Source organism: Ailuropoda melanoleuca, chromosome 4 (assembly GCF_002007445.2).
Source record: "Ailuropoda melanoleuca isolate Jingjing chromosome 4, ASM200744v2, whole genome shotgun sequence".
NCBI classification, from domain to species: domain Eukaryota; kingdom Metazoa; phylum Chordata; class Mammalia; order Carnivora; family Ursidae; genus Ailuropoda; species Ailuropoda melanoleuca.
The window spans coordinates 28,801,639-28,823,607 of NC_048221.1; the positions used below are offsets into that span (position 1 = coordinate 28,801,639).

General features: G+C 39.6%; 1 protein-coding gene across 3 annotated transcripts in view; it reads left to right on the plus strand.

Moving 5' to 3' along the window:
* The window catches only part of PTPRG (protein tyrosine phosphatase receptor type G), a 691,435-nt gene that overhangs the window by 388,019 nt on the left and 281,447 nt on the right, over positions 1 to 21,969 (plus strand). For all 3 annotated transcript variants that reach the window (XM_019795516.2, XM_019795515.2, XM_019795517.2), the window contains exon 3: positions 15,290 to 15,469. In XM_019795516.2, the coding sequence (XP_019651075.1) occupies positions 15,290 to 15,469 (180 nt within the window). The remainder of the gene's footprint in view (positions 1 to 15,289; positions 15,470 to 21,969) is intronic.

Here is a 21,969-nt window from a genome sequence, read left to right on the forward strand (position 1 = left end):
GTAGGCAACAAAAGCCCTTGCTTACTCAACTTCATTTACCTTTATCTGCCTACTTAGCTTTGTGCTCCAACTAGAAACACATGGTGTTATTGAAAATGTTAATACATTTGATGTTGATAATTATTTTATTTGCTGATTTTGAGGAACCAAGGTCAAGGTTACCAATAGGCTCTTCTCCCCAATCTGTGGCCTTGACTGAGACAATCAGTCCTTTGTGGAGCAGCTTTTTGGCTCTAGCCATGCAACGCAAGCTGAAATTGACCTCCAGGTTTGGTTTACATCAGAACTGCCCAGAAGTCTCTACCCGTTTAAATATTACTATAGCAGGATATTTAAAGGGTGAGGGGAGTCTCTGGAGCTAAGTGCCTGAGTTTGAATACTGGTTCCCCTTTCTGCTTAATCGTGTGATCTAAATACCAAACAAAGTAACCTTTCTAGGCATACTATCTTCATCCATAAAATGGGAATAGTATTGCCAGGAATGAGTAAAATAATCCAGGGACTTTGGTCCATTTGGTCATGTGGTCCATGACCAAATGTATAAATTACATTTATAGCCTGTAAATATTAAGTTATATATATATATATATATATATATATATATAAAGAATGGGTGTGAAGCAGGGAGGTTAAAAGCTGCTTTTACTAGGAAGTGGTCTTGGACCACTGTGACCATCACATGTGTCATCTGTATGATAGGGATAAGACTGGAATTTACAGCTGATGGTGGATTTGAGGATGAAGTGAGATGATTCTTGTAAAGAACTTAGCACACTGTCTGGAAACAGTACTCAGTGTCATGTCTTAGGACTGTTTGTGGCTGTTTTCACTGTTCTCAAAAGAGTTTCTTTGACACCCCCCCCACCCTTGAAGGTGCTGATATTGGAGGCTCAGGAATGTGAATTTTATTTTTCTTGAACTTCTCTGGTGCACCAAGCCCAGCATTTGTCTTTGATTCAGCATTTGGGACCACTGTTCCCATCATCACCAGAGCCATCAGTGGGCTGCCACATCTTGCCACTTAAATCCTGAGATGAAGTTATAGTGGACTTACAAATAAAATTGTTGGTATTTTTCTGTAGAATGTTTTTTTTTTTTTTAAGGCGACCACAGCCTTTGCTGTCGATATAGTTAACCTGCCTCTATAACTCTCGCAATTGCATTTGTTTATTCTTCTTCAGTGATCAATTTTATTCCTAAAATATAATAGTGATTCTCAAGATTTATTAAATTCCCCATCAAACATTTTGTTTTGATCACACATTTTTGACAGAATAAAAAACAAGAGAGCTGACCATTTTGGTATCTTTCCTGATTTGCTCTTTTTAATATCCCCTTGTATGCCCTGTTTGTGTCATGCATCCTTATTTATCCAGTGCCTGCACTGCCAGATGTGGGTAACAAGGGCGAGGAAGTTCAAGTGTGTCCTGCCCTCAGATGTTCTAATGTTCTGCAAGGGAGGTTCCTTGCTACTCCGTTTTAAGCTCTGCCGTGTGTTGAAAACATTACTAGATTTTCAGGTACGACCAACATGGGGGTTATCTGGATTTCGGAGAGAGTCTTGACAGACTGTCTCTTGATATTCTCAGAGTTGAGATGGAGAAATGAGGATTCATAGTAGATTAAAAAACTCTTCCCAGGGAATTTTGGATAATGCACTGCTGTAATGATGGAAAGTTCTATCTTTGGCTCTGGCCTTTTGAGTATTTTTATCAACAACTTGACGGAAGAGATGGATTTATTAAATTGGCAAATGGAATGCTGACGGGAGGCACAGTTCTGAGATTAGATGACAAAATCAGGTCCTCCCCTTGCTCCCGAGAGGCGGGAATGGTGGGTGGAAATTACATATGATATAGAAGAGAAGCAACAGGGAGTGTGGCCATATGGAGAAATTGTACAGACTGTTGTTCAAATGACAACTTCAAGGCTTGCGATAGCCACTGCAAATAACGGTGAGGAACGTAATGACTTCTCAGTAATATTGGCTCTTTTTATAGTTGTCTCGTTTTAAGGTTAAAATAGAGTATCTGCTTTAATAAGGATCTGACTTAATAATCATAGGGGAAAGATCCAAGGATCTTCTTTGCCCACATAATTGAATAGTACTTTTTTTTCTCAGCCTTGTTTTCTTTTATTGCCCCCTCTTCCAGGCAGCCTTTTTAGACATTTCTGTCCCTAGTCATACGTAGCCCATGAAATTTTAATAACATAGGTAGACTGTATATGTGATTATGGATTCGATGTATATCTGTGCTTTAAAGCTTAGAGTAACATTTTGCCCCCAAGAACAAACTTCCTCCCAGTGGGGCAACATTACCCCTATTCAGAATGCATCCCATAACCTCAGGAATTCCAGAGTCCATTGAGAATATTTGGAGGTCTAGATCTCAGATGTGTATGTTCAATTTTTTTTAAATTAGTTTTTTGTCGTTGCTGTCAATTATAGAAGTACTATATGTATTCTCAAAATAAATTATCTTCCTCAATCATAAAGGAGTAAGAAGTAAAAAATTTCCCATCCCTTTTCCTCTTCATTTACTAGTGTTATGGTTTCTTAAATATGGTTCTGAAAGCGTTTTATGTACATATAAAAAATACGTATATGGCCTTTTCATTTTTAAATGAAAATCGTAGCATGATTATAATGTATATCAGTTCTTTCACTAAAAAAAAAGTAACTTGGGGGCCACCTGCCTGGCTCAGTTGGTAGAGCATCTAACTCCTGATCTCTGGGGTCCTGAGTTCCTTTGGTGTCCAGTTTACCTTTAAAAAAAAAAAAAGCGGTAACCTGGAAGTTTTACCATTTCAGCTTAAAGAGCTCTCTTTTTCTTCTTTGTCGTCTCCCATTCCACACTATTCATTGCAGTTGATTGCCCTTAGTTTAGTTAACTAGCGCTTTGGTGATGGATGTTTATCCTGTTTACAATCTTGGATAGTACCAACAATGCTGTCTTGACTAACCTTAACCTTGTACAAATGCAAATATATCTGTAGAAATAACACCAGGGTCAAAGGAGGAGTGCGCATTTGTTATTTTAATTTTTATTGCCGAATTTTGAGAAAGAGTGTATCAATCTTTCAGTAGCCATAAATGAAAGTGCTTATTTGTATACTTCCTTGCTAACAGTGTGTAATCAAGCATCTTGATGTTTACTAATTTAGCAGGCGAAAGAATGCATCTATAAAATTTTAATTTGTATTTCTCATTATTAATGAGGCACAGCAACTTTTCCTACATTTAGGGTGCATTTGTATTCCCTTTTTTTGAACTATTGGTTCATAGCCTTTTCCCATTTTTATATGGATTTTGGGGCTATTAATTTCTAGAATCTCAGTGTTCTAAAGAAGGTATATACTAAAGAATTTTCCCTTTTGTGGTATGAATTGCAAATGTTTTTGATGATTATTCATCTTTTGATGTTTCTTATGGTGTTTTCTGCAATCAGAAAATTAAATATTTCTTTAATATATTAGATTTTATCAGTCTTTTCTGACTTCGGGGTTATACATGATATGTAGAAATGTTTTTCCTACTCCAGATTTCCCCATAACTGATTCTTATGCTTTTACTTCTTTATTTTAAGTGTTTAAATCTTGGATCCATTTGGAATTTATCCTAGAGTAAGATGATCTGCTTTTGAACCTTTGAATAGTATTAAGTAGTGGGTATAGTTTCCTTAGCAAGTCTCCATTGATTGATATTTTTATTTTTTCCAATTCTTTCATCTTATAAACAGAAGGTTAGATGGCAAATGTTTTAGGTTTTGTTGTCCCTTTCACAGCTATCCCACTCTGGTTTCACAGCACAAAAGAAGCTATAGTTAATATATAATGAAAGACTATGGCTATCTTCCAATAAAACTTTATTTTCAAAAATAACCCACGGGCCAGATTTGGCCTGCATGCTATACTTTGCAAACCCTTGTAGTATATAGGTTAGTCCCATAGATCTGGAATTGACTCTTTGGTCTGTCACTTACTATGTGAGGGTAAGTTTCCTAGCGCCTGGGCCTCAATTTCTTTATCTTTGAAATGAGGGGAAACTAGCACATAACTTGACACAAGCTGTTGAAGGGATCAAAGAAGATAAAATAAAACTTGTCATTGTAATGCCTGGCATACATTTTTAACTTTACAATATTACATTAAAATGTTATTTCACTTGATAGCTAAGGTTTTGGTGAATGCCTCAACCTAATCCTAGACCTTTTAAGCAGATATTTATTTATTATCTTCTGTGTACCTTATGAACAAAATGGACAAGTGTCTGACATCATGGAGCTTATTTTCTCATGGACTATGTACAAGGAAGAGCAGTGAACAAGGTCAGGGAAATGGAATGTGGATGGGAGTGCTAATTCAGATGGCTAGGTTAGCCAGGACTCCTCTGAGGAGGGGAAGTGGAGTTGTTGATGTTCTTTTTGTCTCTGTCACGTCTGCTGAATCCCTCCGATTTTCCTTCTCCATCCCCTTTATTGGAAGTTACTTACACTATAAATTTATTGAACTAGAGAAAAGTACAAGTTACAGCAAACTGTTCACAGTGTGACAGAGACTCAGGATCTGTCATGTTGTTCGGCTTCACCTCATAAATGTGTCGCTTTATGTCTAGACATCCCCCCAGATAGCATTTAATAGTTAATACATTTAGAGCATACATTCCTCCTTTTATAGTTGCCACAGGAAGTGTGTTAATCATCCTGTCTGCACCCTCCGAAGCGCCTCCCAATCCCACACACCCCCTCCATACCAGGCCCCTCAGCTGTTGAGTGAGCGCCTCATAAAACTTTTTAATTTCTTGTTCTTTTCCTCTTAGCCCTTATGTTGGTGGGTTGTCACATAGTCTCTCAGCCCTCCCGAACTCCGGGAAGGTTTCCCTCTTCCTGCTCGTGATTGGGATTTCTCCTGAGCGTGTGGAGTGTGATGCTGGCATTAGAGAGTCATGGTGAGAAAAAGGCCCTCCAGCCCAAGACAGGAGACCCCAGCCTTGTCTGAGCCAGACCTCAGCTGTCAGTTTTGTCTCCTTGGTGGGATGTGGCTGCGACCTGTAGGAATAAAGCATGGTCACCCCGGTCGTCTTCCCTACCTGATGACTTGTACTGTGGCTTGTGTCGGAGGCAGAAGCCTTTGGTGAGAGGCAGCTGTTCCAATGAAGGCTTTCAGAGATTCTTACCCCTGACCCTTCCGTTACCAAGAGTAAGAATTTACAGCAAGGGACTTCAGAGTTTGTTCGCTTTCCTTTCGTCTAAATGAGATCTTTTAGACCCTCACTGAAGTTTATCCCTCTCCTACAGGGAAAGAGGATAGCTAGAGACACAGGAAGGCAGGGGAATCAGGAGATGTTATCCTTATATGTAGTCCCTCCAGCATGTATTTCTGATTTTTATCTTTATAATTGGACTTTTTTGCCTCAGTGATGAATGTAGCAAAAGCATTGAATAATTTAATTGTTGGTCTTTGTGAACAAATATTCTGATTATATCCTGTATTTTTTAGTCACAAATAGCAGAAAGCCTACTCGAGCTGTTGTAATACAAAAACATATAAGAGCGAAAAGTCTAGGGGTGAAATTTAAATTTCAGGAATGGTTTGATCAGGCTTGCTTCCTCCCTCCCACCTTCCCTTCCCTCTCCCTCTCCCTCTCCCTCTCCCTCTCCCTCTCCCTCTCNTCTCCCTCTCCCTCTCTCTCTCTCTCTCTTCCCTCTCCCTCCCTCCCTTCCTCTTTTTCCTCCTGTGTTTGTACTTGTTAGTTTTGGCCTCTGGTTGATTCCTTTGGTTGAAGTTCTGTCAGCCCCCTTCCTCTTGTTCATTCACATTCTGGGAGGAGGGTGGGTTTTCCTCAGGGTCTGAGCAAAAGTCTGGAGCCTTGTTTTGAGTCATACCAACCTAAAACGTTCCCGCTGATCAGGGAAATCCCATGGGCTAATTGGCTCAGTCTTGGGTTAACACCCTTTCCCAAGCCAATTACTTGTTAAGGAGGATGAAATTAAACTGATGGCCAAATACCAATTAGGCATTATTTCCAGAGCCAGAAACAGGGTCAGGCTTTCCGTAATTTGGGGTTTGAACGTAGTTTCCAGAAGAAAGTATGCAAAATCGTGTTTATTGAACAGATACAAGTAGTGGGACATGCTATATATGTAATAACTTATTTAATACTCATCACATCCCTGTGGTCCACTTGCAGGAATGTATATGGTAAGGGTGAATTTTGGCTAGGCTATTAACAAATACTTTCTATGCCTCCTTCATTCTTCCAGGTGTTACAGGAAGTGTTCTTGTGAATTTAGAACTCTTATGAAGTTTTAGCAATAATCCGATACAATCTTGTAATTTGTGTGTAAGGAAATTGAGTCATTGTAAGACTCGACCACTGCCACATTCAAGTCCACCTTCCAGAGTTGAGACTGGAATGAAAAGAGCAGTTTTGTGGCAGGGCTGTCACCACCTGCTTCTCTGGTGCTCTTGACCAGCATTGCTAACTGATCTGTCGTATACTGATAAGTAATCATACAGTCATTTGGAGCTAACACGCGAGTTAAAACTTACTGGCCATCTTTGATTTAGAACTCAGATGGCTAGTCTTATTACCCAGCACTCCATCCACTACACCACATGGTCATTTTCATCCTTGGATGTTTATATTAAGTTTTGTGGAAGGCAATCAGAATTCTCAACAGATATTTATCATGTGAAGAGTTGATTGCTTGAAGATATAGTTGATCTGAAGATTGGAAGCTTCACTTCTGGAGCAAACTTACCTATAGCTTACAAACACTTAAGATGTTTGGCATTGACAGTAAGAACTGTGATGTTGTTGTTGTTGTTGTTAATAGCTCAGATGCTTTTTGTAACCAATTCCTTGTTGTAGCTACGAGAAGCAGAAATGAAGCTGGCCCAACTTTAAACAGTATTTGTTAGATTTTGAGTGAATAAACTTAAAAGCACACCATTGATGTGAAATGGAGAAATGAAGTTTTTATACCTAAAATTTAAAAACAAAAAATTTGCCCAACTATTTTATTATCTGGAAGGAAAATTTATTTTTTCTTAACTGGTTTAAAAATTAGAATACTCCTATGAATAACATCTAACAACTTCATAATTATACATGCATAAAAAATGAAAACACTGGAGATCAGCAATATCAATGCTTTTTAGCACTTTTTCGTTGTTTCATATATATGGCATTAAATGCACAAAAGGTAATTAAGTTCCTGGTAGTGGAGAATGCAAAAGAATCTCAAGCTAAATCCCATAAAGCTTTTTAATTAAAAAATGGAATAGTTTTAAGATGTGTTTTAGATTTGGGAGAAAAAGCATTAATTATAATATTAGGTAAAAAAATGAATACTAATATTTTTGGACTGTTGCTGTTGGTTAAAAGTAGACAACAAGATGCAGGGTAATAAGCCTGGATTCAGGTAATACTTTTAATATAAGTTCCTTGAGGGAGGCATTAATAAACATATTTGACTAGAAACAGCACATAACATGTATATTAGTTTTGTTTTTAATTAGATTTAGACAGAATTCATTATTTTTAATGGCTTTTCATTAGTGAACAGAAACCGTTATTCCGGATGTATTATGGTAAAATAAATTCAAGGTGTGTGCTTATTTTCTGCAAAGAATCTCTTAGGTATTTAAAGAAATCATAGCTTGGAACACAAATCCTAGATAGATATTTGAAATTCATCCCTTTTAGATAAAAGTATGATTTGTATGCTCAAAAAATAGCGCTTTTATCTCTTGCTCAAGTCAGGTATTAATAATGAACTGTAATTAAATGAGAATGGTTTAGGGCGCCTGGGGGCTCAGTTGGTTAAGCATCTGCCTTCTGCTTAGGTCGTGATCCCAGGGTCCTGGGACTAGGGCTCCTTGCTCAGCAGGGAGTCTGCTTCTCCCACTCCATCTGCCCCTCCCCCCTGCTGGTGCTCACTTGTGCTCTCTCTTTTTCTCAAATAAATAAGTAAAATCTTAAAAAAATAAAATAAATGAGATGGTTTACTTAAATTGTTGAAAAGTCTTATTGCTAAACATTTGTATCTGTTCATATTGGACTTTTCAAATAATATTGCTGGAAGTAGGGGTCAAAATTAGATGTTTCTCTGAGATTTTTATTTGCATTTTCTTTGAACACAATAACTTAGTTTTGGTCCAAAATTTATGTATGTTGACCAAATTCTTTGGGTTAAATCTGCCTTAAAGAGACACTGAATTTAAAGTGGGATCTCAGATGTGAGCCCAGATTTACAGTATTTGCTATTGTTTTCACGTGGGGAATTCTGTCTGCCTTAAACAGACCGGTTGGAATTAAACTCCAGTTGTGTGATTTATTCACCTTACTGTAGAAATACGTCTTCCTGATGCTAGTCTACTGAATTGTAGCATCTCAAAATGAGGAAAATACAGTGACTTGTGAATGGTACACCAGGGATTAGAAGTGGGTTCTTTCAATGCACAAATGAGCCGTAAATTAAGCTAATAATGTTCTTCCTTAACTACAGTTTTTAAAGGTGAATTTCTCCAACTTTATAATGTTTTTATATAACGTTAAATAATGAAATATCACCCACAAGCTTTTGCTGTGTTTTCTTCAAGCCAGTCTCTCTCTTCTTTTGGTTTTGCTCAGTAGAAATTTGTGCAAAGAGCTTAGGACAACAATCCCAGCATTATCTATAAACCAATGGGCATCACCTTTATCTGTTTTGCCATAGACCTGCCCCCAAATGTATAACAGTAAATCCGATAAAATCTGGATATTCACAAAACTTAGATTTTATTTGCCTTCTGAGCAGTTTCATAAATATTTCTTCATTCGGAGTAACCACAGGAAAATGACTGTATAGACAAAGAACAACCAGGAAACAAACATGGGTGTATTACCATGAACTGGCTCAACTTCATTCAGAGCTCATGAGTTTTCCCACTCATTTCCGTGTTTGGCTCTGCTACTCAATCTAGAATACAACCATGCTTTTTTTTTTTTTTTTTTTTTTTTTTTTTTTTTTNTTTATGACCAATTTTCAGTCTTTCCTGGTTGGTCATGACCTTGACATTTTTGAGGATCAGCCAAGTGTTTCATAGAATGTTCCTCAGTTTGGGTTTGTTTGATGTTTTCTTCATGATGAGACAGAGATGATTTATTTTTTAGAAAGAATCCCACAGAGGTGATGCACCCTTCTTACCACCTCTGTCAAGATGTGCGTGATGGGGTGCGCCTGGGTGGCACGGCGGTTAAGCGTCTGCCTTCGGCTCAGGGCGTGATCCCGGCGTTGTGGGATCGAGCCCCACATCAGGCTCTTCCGCTTTGAGCCTGCTTCTTCCTCTCCCACTCCCCCCGCTTGTGTTCCCTCTCTCGCTGGCTGTCTCTGTCTCTGTCAAATAAATAAATAAAATCTTTTAAAAAAAAAAAAAAAAGATGTGCGTGATGGCCCGTGGCATCACAAGTGATGGTAACTGTCACCGCCTGGTGAAGGTGGGATTACCAGGCTTCTCCCCTGGGAAGTTCCTTTTTCCCTTTGCCTTGTCTATTCTTTGAAAGCTAGGCACTAAGTCCAGCTGGTGATGGGATTAAGCTCCACTTCTGGAGGATCAGCTGTACTTTCGACTCTGTTCTCCAAAATGAGAAGCACCAGGGCCCAGTACACTTCTCAGCATTTCAAGGAGTGACTTCCCTGAAATGTCACCTTCGAAGTCCTGCCCTCCTCTCTCTCTGTGTATCACAAAATGCTTGCATCCACCTACCTTAGCCCTTGAATGGACTGCACATTTGTTTCCTTCATCAGGTAGTCAAGTTCTTGAGGGCCTGCTGCACATTCTTATGACACAATAGCAGTGGCAGTAGGAATAGCCACCATTTACTGAGTTTTCATTGTTGGGTGCGTCTTTTCTTTTTTTTTTTTTAAGATTTTATTTATTTTTTTATTTATTTGAGAGAGAAAGAGAGAACAGAGGGTGAGTGAGAGGGAGAAACAGACTCCCTGCTGAGCAGAGAGCCCAACGTGGAACTTGATCCCAAGTTCCCAAGATCATGACCTTAGCTGAAGGCAGATGCGTAACTGACTTAACCACCCAGGCGCCCCATTGTTGGGCACTTCTTAACATACTTTCCATTGTTTATCTCATATAATCCTCAAAACTAGCCTTTGATGTAGGCACCGCTAATTTTTCCCATTGTACAGAAGAGCAAACTGAGCCTCCAGCAACTTCAGTTGTCTGAGGGAACCCCAGGGGCATTGTGGCAGCTCCGCCTGCTGGCACCCATTTCATAGCACTTATGCCTGTTACTAAGCAGGTGTCAAGTCCATATTTAAATGTCTATGGTTGGGGCGCCTGGGTAGCTCAGTCGTTAAGCATCTGCCTTTGGCTCAGGGCGTGATCCCAGAGTCCTGGGATAGAGCCCTACATTGGGCTCCTCTGCTGGGAGCCTGCTTCTTCCTCTCCCACTCCCCCCGCTTGTGTTCCCTCTCTCGCTGGCTGTNAGAGCCCTACATTGGGCTCCTCTGCTGGGAGCCTGCTTCTTCCTCTCCCACTTCCCCCGCTTGTGTTCCCTCTCTCGCTGGCTGTCTGTCTCTCTGTAAAATAAATAAATAAAATCTTTTTTTAAAAAATGACTACAGTGATGAACTGACTGTTTTTGCTCTTTAACTGACCTTCTTTCAATAGAGAACTCTGTTAAAGCATAGAAAAAATAAGAGAGCCTTAAAAATAATCATGTTTCACTAAGGGCATTGAAAGCAAAGTTCTGTCACATTCCTTTCTTTAAAAAACTATAATTGCCTTTGGAGGGCTTGTTAAATTTGGACACAAATTCCATCATGCACATCCTATATCTCTAGCCTATTTTACCTTCTCCCCATTCAGACTAATTTACCTATTAGCGATGAAGTGAAGGAGGTTGAAATCCTGACTTTTGAGACCAAAGGAGTCAGGAAGACTTAGGTAAGAAGTCAGCAGGCAGAAGTATAAAATTAAAATCAAAATAGTACCGTAGTGTCAGTAAAAGACACAATTATGCAATTCTTTAATCTCATCTTCTTCTTCTTTTTTTTTTTAAGATTTTATTTATTTATTTGACTGAGAGATACAGCCAGTGAGAGAGGGAACACAAGCAGGGGGAGTGGGAGAGGAAGAAGCAGCCTCCTAGCGGAGGAGCCTGATGTGGGGCTCAATCCCAGAACGCCGGGATCACGCCCTANAATCCCAGAACACCGGGATCACGCCCTAAGCTGAAGGCAGACGCTTAACGACTGCGCCACCGAGGCGCCCCTTAATCTCATCTTCTAATTGATGTATTTGTGCCCTAAAATATATATTAGCACACCGTAGGTAGGGCCCTGTGCTAGGCATAGGAATAATGCTGAACAAGACAGAGAAGGAACCTATTCTCAGAGAGTCCTAAACTAATGAGGAAGGCAGACATTAACGAATAAAGGACAAATTACATTAGTGATAGGATGTCCCAAGGAACACAGGCGCCCATTGCCAGGATGGTACACGACCCTTGTGCATGCCTCATGGAAACCTCCCCAACAAGGGTGTATTTACGATGACATCAGACCTTTAGGCAGGAATTTTAATGCATTCATGGAAGTCACTAAAAAGACAGTACTTTTCATTCATCACAGGTTGAGTGAGATTCTACTGCCACTGTTAGATTCTCTTGCTGCAGATATGTTGGCCGTGTGTCTCCATTAAGATCTCATTCCCACAAGACTCTCAACAGGTGAATGGTAAATTACTTTTGGCAGCCCAACTGCCCCGTGGTTTCTACCCTCCCGCGCCACCCTGCCCGTTTTGAGAAGGTAGCCTTGTATAGTAGGTCACCATGTTGGTGAGCTGTTGAAAATGGGTCCGGCTGCCAGTTGCACATCTCCTGCTCATTCTAAGAAAAAATCAGTAAGGGGAAACAAGAGCAAAAGACTTTTCTTCTTATTTTAGACGGGTAATGTCCTACCTGAGGGCGGAAGGCTTCTTGCTGATTGGTTTTCTCCCCAAAACTAGGTTTAAGTTAACCACGGTCTTTATTTAGTGTCATGTTTTTTACTTAAAAGCATTTATTCAAACTTCTGAAAAACAAAGCATTCAATACTGTGAAGTTGTACAGCTGCAGATGATTAATGATATAATTCTCAGCACTTTATAAAGTGTCTTAACACTGAAGAGATTTATACAGTGTGGAATGGTGGTGGTGCTTCGATGTGAGAATAGGTAATCAATACCTCCAAGCTTGGAAAAGTGTTCTATTTCCTCNTTAAAAAAAAAGCATTTATTCAAACTTCTGAAAAACAAAGCATTCAATACTGTGAAGTTGTATAGCTGCAGATGATTAATGATATAATTCTCAGCACTTTATAAAGTGTCTTAACACTGAAGAGATTTATACAGTGTGGAATGGTGGTGGTGCTTCGATGTGAGAATAGGTAATCAATACCTCCAAGCTTGGAAAAGTGTTCTATTTCCTCCACTAATGACATAGGGGTTTTTGCAAGGCAAGGGTGTCTGGAGCATGAAGCACTCCAAAGAAAAATTAATTTAAAATCTGACGTGGAAGATCAGTTTCAATTAAAATTGCACTTGAATGTACATTGGGTAGAAGTGTGAAAGCAAGCATGTAGTCGGCTGAAATCTTCAGACTGTTACCAGTGAATAAATGAATCCCACTGGTACGAACCCTGATTATATTTTTATAGAGTGCTAAATTATATTTCACCCATGTCTAGAAGGTTTTGAGAAATAATATGAAGGGAAAGTACTTTTCAGAGGTTGCAGAGTACTTTTCTTTATTAGCAGGATAATTACGAGGTGTCTGTGTTTTTACAAATGACAGCTTGCATTCTTCTTTCTTTGGAGTCATACATGCTTGGATTTATTTTCCTGTGCATTTTTTTCCCATTGAGTATAATTTTATCATACCGGTGAGTTTCTAAAAGTCATTACACACACACACACACACACACACACACACACACACACGATATTAAAACATTAGTTACCAGGGGTGCCTTGGTGGCTCAGTCGATTAAGCACCTGCCTTTGGCTCAGGTCATAATGCCAGAGTCCTGGGATGGAGCCCAGCCCTGTGGCTCCCCCTCCTTGTCTGTGTGCGCTCTCGCTCTCTCTCTGTCAAATAAATAAATAAAATCTTGGGACACCTGGGCGGCTCAGTTGGTTAAACATCTGTCTTTGGCTCAGGTCATAATCCTGGAGTCCTGGGATTGAGTCCCACATCGGGCTCCCCGCTAAACGGGGAGCCTGCTTCTCCCTCCGCCTCTGCCTGCCACTCCCCCTGTTCATGCACACGTTCTCTCTCTCTATCTGACAAATAAATAAAAATCTTTTAAAAAATAATATAAAACATTAGTTTCCATAATTTGAACATACAGGCTTATGACACACATCAACAATCACTTTATCTGGAAGAACATTTAAAGAATGGACAGGAAAAATTGAGCCGTTCCTTATGTCCCTTTTCCGCTCCTTTTTTCCTTCACATGTAATGATGCAAGATGAAAATAAAGTTTGCCTAGAATATATGCAAATGCACACTCTGTTCCTTTATGACTCATCAGAGTCTTAGGGAATTTGACCAAGAGGTGAAGAAACATGAGTGAAAAGCCCTCGATGTTTCTTTTTTCAGCAAGGAGTCTTACAGTCAAGAAAATGGTGATGTTAACTTTTTCTAGAAAGCCTTATGACACTTGTAAATGATTTTGAAAAGTGCCCCGAGGTTGCTACATCTTTGCCAAGCAATGAGCGTGTTCTTTCTGATAGTCTCTTTCATCTTACTGTTTGGGATGAGAATTAGGGAAAATGACCCAGGCATAGAAGGAAGCCAGGTTATTTGCCAGATAGACAGCAAGAATATGCATCATTTTTAGGGGGTCACATCAATTGCCTTTGCAGCCTTGACACTTCCATTTCCATGACTGAAAAGATGTTCTGCGGTTGTCTCTTTTTTCATGGGACCATTGTTTACGTCAGCTATGAGCTGTATAGGGTTAGGGGGTTGGGGACATTCATGGCCTGTGCGAGCATAGCCTTGGGTTGGGCACAGATGTGTGGGCTTTGATTCAGCAGCAGGGAGACTTACAGGGTCTCTGTTCCTCCATCACACAAGGCTAGGTATAGAGTGAGGTACGAAAATACTGCTTATTGGTGGGTTGGTCTCTTCAGATCACTTTGGCCATTTATCTTCTTCTATCTGTTATGTGAAGAAATTTAAAGCTGTAAAATCTAGGGCTCTATATGTACATATATGTATATACACACATTATACTTTATTAATTGGGAAACCTAAAAATTGTAGAGTTTAGACTTATTTCATATCGAATTCCTAAAAAGAGATACATGTTAATCTTTCTAGCAAAGCGTGTTTCCTTTCAACGGGCCACTCCTGCTTTGTCATGTCAAGAAGGTTAAAGGCTTGGTGCAGAAAAATCTCAGAGCCTGTTATCAACTTAATAGACATGACCCCTCAGATTATTTCATGTCCCAGTAGTGCAGACAGGCGGGTGCAGTCTGTTTTCTCTGCCAAGGCCTGCGTGTTATGCACTACCATTGCATTCTCTTTTATTCCTGCTTCATAAATCCCCCCAAAAACCTGTGTTTATATGAGAACTGCATTCAGTCTAAAGGTACCTTTATACCCCCATCTCTTCTGCCAGGGAGGGATTGGAAAGGTGAGGTGTGCCTGAAGACACACATTTACAAATTCTGGCCAAACTGAAAAATCTTCCATGATTAACCAAAGGAAACCCTGCCTCATTGCCCCATTATTTGTAATGACTCTCGTCCCATGTTATGTTGCCTTTAATTTTTAATTTTTTCTTTTTCCCTTTCACAGATGCCTAGCAGCTAATAAGAAACTTGTGTTTGGGTATAGCATTGGTAATAGCAAAACATGCTGAACAGAGGAAGGTGTTTTCTTGTGAATAAATGCCTTGCTTATTTTGGAAGACTTACTTAGAATTTTTTAAAAATGTGAACAGCTCTGACAGCCCTTCTGCTCAGCTTCCTTAATCTGATTACGGATAAAGTAGCAAATGTTTGATTACAAATCAAGAAGCAGAACTATCTTAAGGAACATGTCTTTTCTTAAATCTTATCGCCCTATCAAGCAAATGGCTTGGATCCATAGTTTTCAACGGACTGACATTTTGGGAGTGGAAATGTGGGGGGAATGTACTTTCAGAGATACAGTGGTTGGCTTCCCATGTCCTGTTCATTCCATCCCTAACCCTTGAGTCATGAGGATTGAAGTATTGTTTTCTTTTAACAGGTGCCTATGGTCCTGAGCACTGGGTCACGTCTAGTGTCAGCTGTGGGGGTCGTCACCAGTCTCCCATAGACATTTTAGACCAGCATGCACGGGTCGGCGAAGAGTACCAGGAACTGCAACTTGATGGCTTCGACAATGAGTCTTCTAACAAAACCTGGATGAAAAACACAGGGAAAACAGGTAGACGATGACTTTTTTACTAGTCAGCAAATCAGTGTGAAATATTTTTGGATGTCTCTAGTATTTACCTTACCCATGATTTTCTGCATGTTTCTATGAGGAACATATAGCCGAGTGAGAGTTTTGGAATCAACTCTTGGTTTGAGAACCAGCCACTTGTTCTAGGAGCTGTGTGATTTTGGGGCAAATTACTTAACCAGTCTGTGCCTCAGATTTTAGAAATACAATAAAGGTGCATAATAAAATAATATCAGCCTCATAGGGTTTTAAGGATTTAGCAAATCCATATATGTAAAGTGTATATAGAATGGACTTTCAGAAATCTGCTCTACCCATTATGGTGGCCACTAGCCCCATGGGGCTATTAAAATTTAACCATTAAGTCAGTAAGTAAGATTAAAGTTAACCCCCTCAGTTGTAATCGCCACGTATCTTTTTTGGTTTTCTCCCCCCGACTTTGTTAGGTTGTTTATGTGCAGTGTTTGAAAGCAGAAGATACACATCCAGATCTTTGTGTGGGTTTTTTGGGAGGGAGGTCGCTTGACTTGTATTTAACATATGTAAGTTTAATATATATAATGTGATGATTTGATACATGTTTATATTGCCAAGTGATTGCCATAATTAGGTTGGTTAACACTCCCATCACTTCACATCCTCGGTTTCCTCCTTCTTCCCTCCCTAAGGCCTCCCTCCCTCCCTCCCTTCCTATCTTTTGGTAAGAACATTTAAGACATACTTTCTTAGCAGCTTTGAAGTATGTGTTAAGGTGTCATGATTCTAGTCCCCATGATGTACATCCCCAGAACTTACTTCTCTTAAAATGGAGCTTTATATCCTTTGATCATATCTTCCCATTTACTGCATCTTCAGCCTCTGGCAGCTACCATTCTACTCTGTTTCTATAAGTTCGGCTTTTTTAGATTCCATATGTAAGTGAGAACATAGAGTGTTTGTTTTTGTCTGACTTACTTAACTGAGTGTAATGCCTTTAAGGTCCACCAGGCCATCACAAATGGCAGGATTTCTTTCTTTTTTATGGCTGAATAATATTCCAATATATATTTTCTTTGTCTGGTCATCAGTCAACGGGCACTCAGGTTGTTTTGTATCTCGGCTATTGTGAATAATGGTGTGGTGAACGTGGGGGTGCACCTGTCTCCTCAAGATAGTGATGTCATTTCCTTTGGATCATACCCAGAAGTAGAATTGCTGGATCATATGGTAGTTGTGTTTTTAGTGTTTTGAGGAACTGCCCTACTCTTTTCTATAGCAGCTGCATCAATTTCCATTCCCACCAACAGTGTTCTCTTTTCTCCACATCCTTACTAATACTTTTTATCTTTTGTCTTCTTGATAATAGCCATTCTCACAGGTGTGAGGTGGTATCTCATTGTGGTTTTGATTTGCATTTCCCTGATGCTTTGTGACCTGGAGCACCTCCCATGTACCTATTGGCCCTTCATGTGTCTTTGGGAAAATGCCTATGGTCTTTTGCCAACTTTTAACCAGGGTTATTTAGTTGTTTTGTTTTTTGGATTTCATAGTGGGTTTTTGTTGTTTTTTGTTCCTACATTGCATGAGTTCTTTATGTATTTTGGGCATTAAAATCTTTATCATATGCATAGTTTGCAAATATTTTTTGCCTTTCCATTTTTTAAATTGTTTCTTTTGTTGTGGAGAAAGAAGCTTTTTAGTTCAATGTTGTCTCACTTGTTTGTTTTTGCTTGTGTTGCTTGCGCTGTGGGTGTCCAAAAAGCCATTGCTAAGACCAATATCTAGGAGCTTTTACCCCATGCTTTCTTCTAGGAGTTTTATGGTTTCAGGTCACACATTTAAGTCTTTAATTCATTTCAAGTTAATTTTTGGGAGTGATGTAAGGTAGGAGTCCAACTTCATTCTTTTGCACGTGAATATTTAGCTTTCCCAGCACCATTTATTGAAGAGACAGACTACCCTTCCCCATTGAGTGTTCTTGGCTCTCGTGTCAAATATTTGCTGATTGTATATTGTATATGTGTGGATTTATTTCTGGGCTCTAGATTCTGTTCATTGGTCTGTGTCTATTTTTATGCCAGTATCACACTGTTTTGGTTACTGTAGCTTTGTAGCATTCTTTGAAATGCCTCCAGCTTCATTCTTTCTCAGGATTCCTTTGACTCTTCAGGGTCTTTTGTGGTTCTGTAGGAGCTTTAGGGATGTTTTTACTGTTTTTTTGAAAAATGCCCTTAGAATTTTGATAGGGATTTCATTGAATTTATAGATCATGGGTAGTATTGTACTAGCCACATTTCAAATGCTTGGTAGCCACGTATGGCCAGTAGTTACCATAGGGAGGCGGAACAGATAGAGAGCAATCTATCATTGCAAAAAGTTCTGTTGGACAGCTCTGAGCCAAATGCACAGGTGGAAGTGAAATTCTTACATCCTTGAGTTTTTGCTTTAATACTTTCTATTATATTAGAGCACAGAGGAACACATTCTCGTCCTTTTATAGATCAGGCCAACAACTTGATTCTTCTGCTTTTTTTTTTTTTTTACCCCCATCACCCTCACTTTTCTTTTTAAATTTATGAATATAGAGCATCATATTTTCACCTTTGCTGATACAAAGAGCTTCCTCCTTCTTAATCACTTATTATGCAATTATCAGTTTCGGATTGTCCATAGAATTAGAGAGTGCCTTGCTGTGCTCCACTGTCTGATCTGAAAATAAACACAGGGGTGTTATGTTATATCTGTGCCTCGTGCTACCTGGGTTTTTATTGGTACTAAATATATTTTTCGTATCTTATTTTTTAACTCTTTCAACTCTAACCCATTAAAACAAACTTGCTCTCTTTCTCTCTCTCTTTTTTGAAATGATCCCTTTGTAACCAAGGATGTCACTACAAACCACTCTTAGTATTCCCTTTCAAGAGCCTTCGCTGGCCACAGCCTCCACACTGGGCTAAAATGACTTCACTGTCAGCCCTTTGGTTTCATTCTTATTATGGGTCACAGAGCTGCCTTTTTCTTTTTCTTTCTCTTTCTTCTCTTTTTCCTTTTCCTTTTCCCTTTCTTTCTTTCTTTTTTTTTTTTTTGTGTGTGTGTTTTAAAAATTTTATTTATTTATTTATTTATTTTAGAAAGAGCTAGAGAGCTCCCAGAGCCTGGGACAGGGGGGGGAGGGGTGCAGGGGGAGAGGGGGAGAGAAACCCAAGCAGACTCCACTTTGAGTGTGGAGCTTAACGTGGGGTTTGATCTCACAACCTCGAGATTAGACCTGAGCTGACACCAAGAGTTGGTACTCAACCATCTGTGCCTCAGAGTTCCCTTTTCTTTTAACCTAGTGCCTGCATGGACAACTTTGGGAGGATCCATTTTCTTTCTCCAAACAAACATTTATCTAAGATTGTTCATGGCTGATTGCTTTGGGTTGGCCTGGTTTGTTCATAGAATTGCTTCTCACTCAGTCAGCACCATGATTGCTGACTTTGGGCTCTTCTTCGTAGTGTTCTCGTAATCAGTTCTCCTTCTTGCCTCATCGCAGGCTACCCTCTCCTGTACCTTGGGTCGTCCATCTGGGTAGCTGCTCGGAAAAATCTGTGACTGGTGGGGTCATCTGTGCACACTTTTTCATCAGTTCCTCTGTTCTCCAGTGTAGAGTGTGCATTTATTGTTACAATTCAGAGCCTCTCTACCAGTGGTCCTGCTTTATGTTTCCAATGTGAGCATTCTTTGGAGAACCATGATGGGAATATTAACTCCCCCGACGATCTGAATGTGGTGGACAGGAGCGTTGCCATACTGGGTGTAATCAGATATCAGAGCTGAGTGCCACCTCAGTGCCACATTCCGGAAGCCTGCCAAAGGCAATTCTCTGGGCCCTCCGATGCAGTTTTCTACGTGACTTGCGACGCTTGACAGCCTTCTGCAAAGATAACACGTTTCAGTGACAGCTTTCAGCTTGGTATCTCCAGTGACAGGTTTTAGATGAGTGTGGGGTTCACTCAATGCAAGTTGATTCATGACCTTGGTCTTCCAGGAGCTGATTATCAATCTCTGTCACTGTGCTGACTTCCTGGAGTGATCCGCAACTTGTTGCGTATCTGTGAGTGTGTGCGCCTGGGCTTAGAGCGCAGCCGTCCGAATGTGAGCACGTCTGTCTCAGAAATTTCGGAAGAAGCACATCTTTCTGAGAAGCAGAAATGAATCCCTGTTACTTCTCAAACTGTACTTACTGTAAATTCGTGACATCATCCTGGAGAGACTATATCTCAAATAATGTAAGATGATTCTCCAGGATTGTTTTCTAAAAAGTGACAACCACGTATGTGCAGTTTTAAACAAGAACTTGGAATTGTTTTTCTGTTCTCTTAAGTTTCAGTGTATGGTGGTTTACAAACTTGGGTGCAGAAATCACTGTGTTGTTTTTCTTCTTCGTTTTCTTTCTTTCTTTTTTTTAAATAAGCACAAACCTAGAAACTTCTTTCATTCTGTAGTTCTTAAAATGCCAAAAGGATTCATGAATTTTCCGGTATTTTGGAGAAGTGAAGATTCAGTTGCTTTGTCTATTATGCATGGATCCTATAAATTCAACTGAACAGCAGTATACATATAATGCAGGGTGCTGTGTCTAAATTAAGGGTGAGGATTGATACTATCCCCGGTGAATAGTATCGATAGGGAACCTGGCTACCATCAGTTTAGAAAAACACACATATCATCAGCCCTTAGTAAAGATTTGGTAGACCTACATCTAGTGGTGTTCCAGCAAAGGAATCTCGACTGAGGAAAGAAGAGACCTCAGAGTGTGAGGAGAAAAGTGCCACCAGAGGAAAAGTGCCAAGTGCCAGAAAAGTCCAAAGATGAAATCCCTCCGCTGGTATCAGTGGCATGCAAAAACATGCCACAGGAAGGTCTCCAAAATTCAGTCCTGGTTCCAACTGAGCTCATGGGTGGAGAAAGGCCTTCCCATATTTGGCAACCTCAGAAGCTGCAGAGCCCAAGACCCTAGGTAAAGGCCTAGGAAGAAGCCAAGAATCAAAGAAGAGGGAGAGAAAGACAGAAATTCTTCATTGGGGAAAAAGGACCCACACCAGACTCCCCAAAATCAGAGGCTAAGTTCTTCACTACTCCTAGTAAATCTGCAAGAAAAGCTCCCTACACCTCAGAAGCCTGGCCCAGAAAACCCAAAGTTCCCCAGTTGACCTAAAATCAGAGAGTCAACCAGAAGGAAACATCCAAACTCCCTGAAGGGCTTTTTAAAAATACCCAGGTTCTGACCCTTTTTGCAGCCTTCTCCGAAAATGAGCCCCAGACTTAAGTGCTTTTTTAGGAGCCTTGACAAATATTACGGGTGTGTGTTCATGGGTGTAAGAACCCATACTTTGAAGCAAATCCGTTTTTATATTGCTGTTCTGTGTATTTGCTAATATAATAGAGGAAAAACACAAAAGCTTCTCTGTGGTTGTTTTTTGTTATTAAAGTGTACATTTGCTTCTGAGTAAACTGTTGGCATTCCAAAAAAACCTTTTTTTAAAATACAAAACACGCATATCATTGAACTGTGGTTTTGCAAGATGTTACCCTTTTGAGGAACTGGTCAAAGGGGACACGGGACCATTGTCTTATCTCTTACAACTGCACATAAATCTACAATCACCAGGAAAATTAAAAGGTTAATTAAAGAACAGCCCCACATAAGCCACACGGTCTTTCTTTGTTCCAGTTCTTCATTTTATATTTATCTTGGATGCCTAGATGAAGAAAACACTCCCTTTTCCTTCTCCATTAATTTTTAACCAACACATGTTTTTTTTTCTCCAAAAGTCCTTTCTTGAATTTTGTTCTTCGAGAAAATAAATTCAGTAGAGAGTATTTATTTTTTGTGATGGAAATTTACAGGTCACTTATCTGTAAAATAGACTGTCTTTTGGATATTAAAATATGAATATAGAAAGTTAATATTTAAAGCAGCCTATTACGTACAGACAGTAACTTCCCCATAAAGCAGTTTTAATGTTCATATCTGTCTTAACCCCCTGAGAGTGCCATATATCCAATCCAGCATAATCAATAGAGCAAGTTAGTTGTACGTAGCCCACTTCTCAAGAGTTGTCTAAAATATCTTTACAAGACAGATAGCATCTCTCTTTTTCTTCCTGAGGAGCTGTAACTGTCTACTGTACCACTTCTCATTTGATTTCATCTAAAGTTATTTCCCTTTCTTTCATTTTTGTAGAATGAAAAGATAATGCATTCATCAAGAACATTTCAAGATAATCTTGCTGTTCCTAGCATTAGCTTCTAGCTAAATGATCAGAATTTAAGACTGAGACAGTGCTTCTGATGTATGTTAATAAGCCATGGGCTTCTATGAATTTTAACTATTTGGAGGGCTTTTTGGTGTTTCACGATTTTTTCTTTCCTCCCACACCAAGGATGAATAGTAAAGGCATTTGTCATCATGCATTCATTTACTTCCGTTTGCCCACTTTGTATCTGTTCACTATGTG